We start from the raw sequence: 1,007 nt of genomic DNA, 5'->3' as shown, positions 1-1,007 counted from the left end.
GGGGAGCGGGTCAGCGACAGGGAAGCAGCATGGGAGCCGCGGCGCTGCCAGGGGGAGGCAGAGGAGGCCAGGCGTACCAGAGGGAACGGCAAACACGACCGTCGTCTCGAAGCTGCTCAGGCAGCGGACAGACACACTACGGGTCTCGGTATTTTGCCCTGCCAGGAGGATGAACATCAGTCAAAGGGCCATGCCGGGAAGATGGGCAGCGGGGCCGGGGAGGGCGGAGGGCGGAGGGGAGAGAGAGAGAGAGAGAGAGAGAGGGAGATGTACCGATGGATGCCAGATCGAAGCGGCTGCTGGAGGTCTGACAGAAAACATGGCGGATCTGGGGGAGGGCCTGGCTGGTGGAGGGCTCGCGCGATGGGGCCGGGCGGATGTGGGCCGGCGGCCCGGGGCCGGGCGAGTCGCCAGCCGCCAGGAGCCCCTGCCCTGGGCCGAACGAGGCGTCCGTATGAAAGCGCAGGGGCATCAGCGACGTGGGGGAGGTTCGGGCCGATCGGGGCAGGGAGCCGGGCTCATCGGACGCGAGCCCACGCGGCCGGGAAGCGTCGGCCGTCGGGGTGGCGGTGCGCTCGGCCGGCTCCGGAGGCGCCAGCGGGACCGTCTCGATGGGGGAGTCCAGGGCACCGGCGCTCCCGAGCAGATGCCCCGGCAGCGAGGAGTGCAAGTTGGTTTTGATTTGCAATCCGGCCAGATTGGGCGAGCGGCTGCCGGACCCCGGCAGGGACCCGGTCACCGGGGTGGCCAGGGTGAAGCCGGCTGCTCGGTCGCCATCGGCCGATGGCTGCCCGGTGGATGAGAGGGACGTCTGGCTGGAGTCCGAAAGTTCGTACGTCAGCCCGGAGTCCGAGTCGGAATACAGCGAGTCCGAGTGCGTGTCCAGATCGGACGCCGAGGGGGTGGTAGAGGCACTGCCCGAGTCCATCGCTGGGCAGAAAGCCGGTGGGGGTGGGGGTGGGAGTGGGGGGGCGGACAAGGGAATGGGCTCCTGGCGCCTGAGCGGA

General features: G+C 69.8%; 1 protein-coding gene across 1 annotated transcript; it reads right to left on the bottom strand.

The window, feature by feature from the left end:
* Positions 1–10: 10 nt before the first annotated feature.
* Positions 11–928, bottom strand: H696_02612 (hypothetical protein; the record flags this gene model as incomplete). Its single annotated transcript, XM_009496523.1, has 3 exons — positions 11–44; positions 95–158; positions 274–928. 3 exons carry the CDS (start codon positions 926–928, stop codon positions 11–13), a joined length of 753 nt encoding a protein of 250 aa, XP_009494798.1.
* Positions 929–1,007: the final 79 nt, after the last annotated feature.

This window comes from Fonticula alba (assembly GCF_000388065.1).
Source record: "Fonticula alba strain ATCC 38817 unplaced genomic scaffold supercont2.4, whole genome shotgun sequence".
In the NCBI taxonomy this organism is placed as follows: domain Eukaryota; order Rotosphaerida; family Fonticulaceae; genus Fonticula; species Fonticula alba.
Note: the sequence above shows the minus strand (reverse complement) of the source record. Positions and strands in the feature narration are given on the sequence as shown.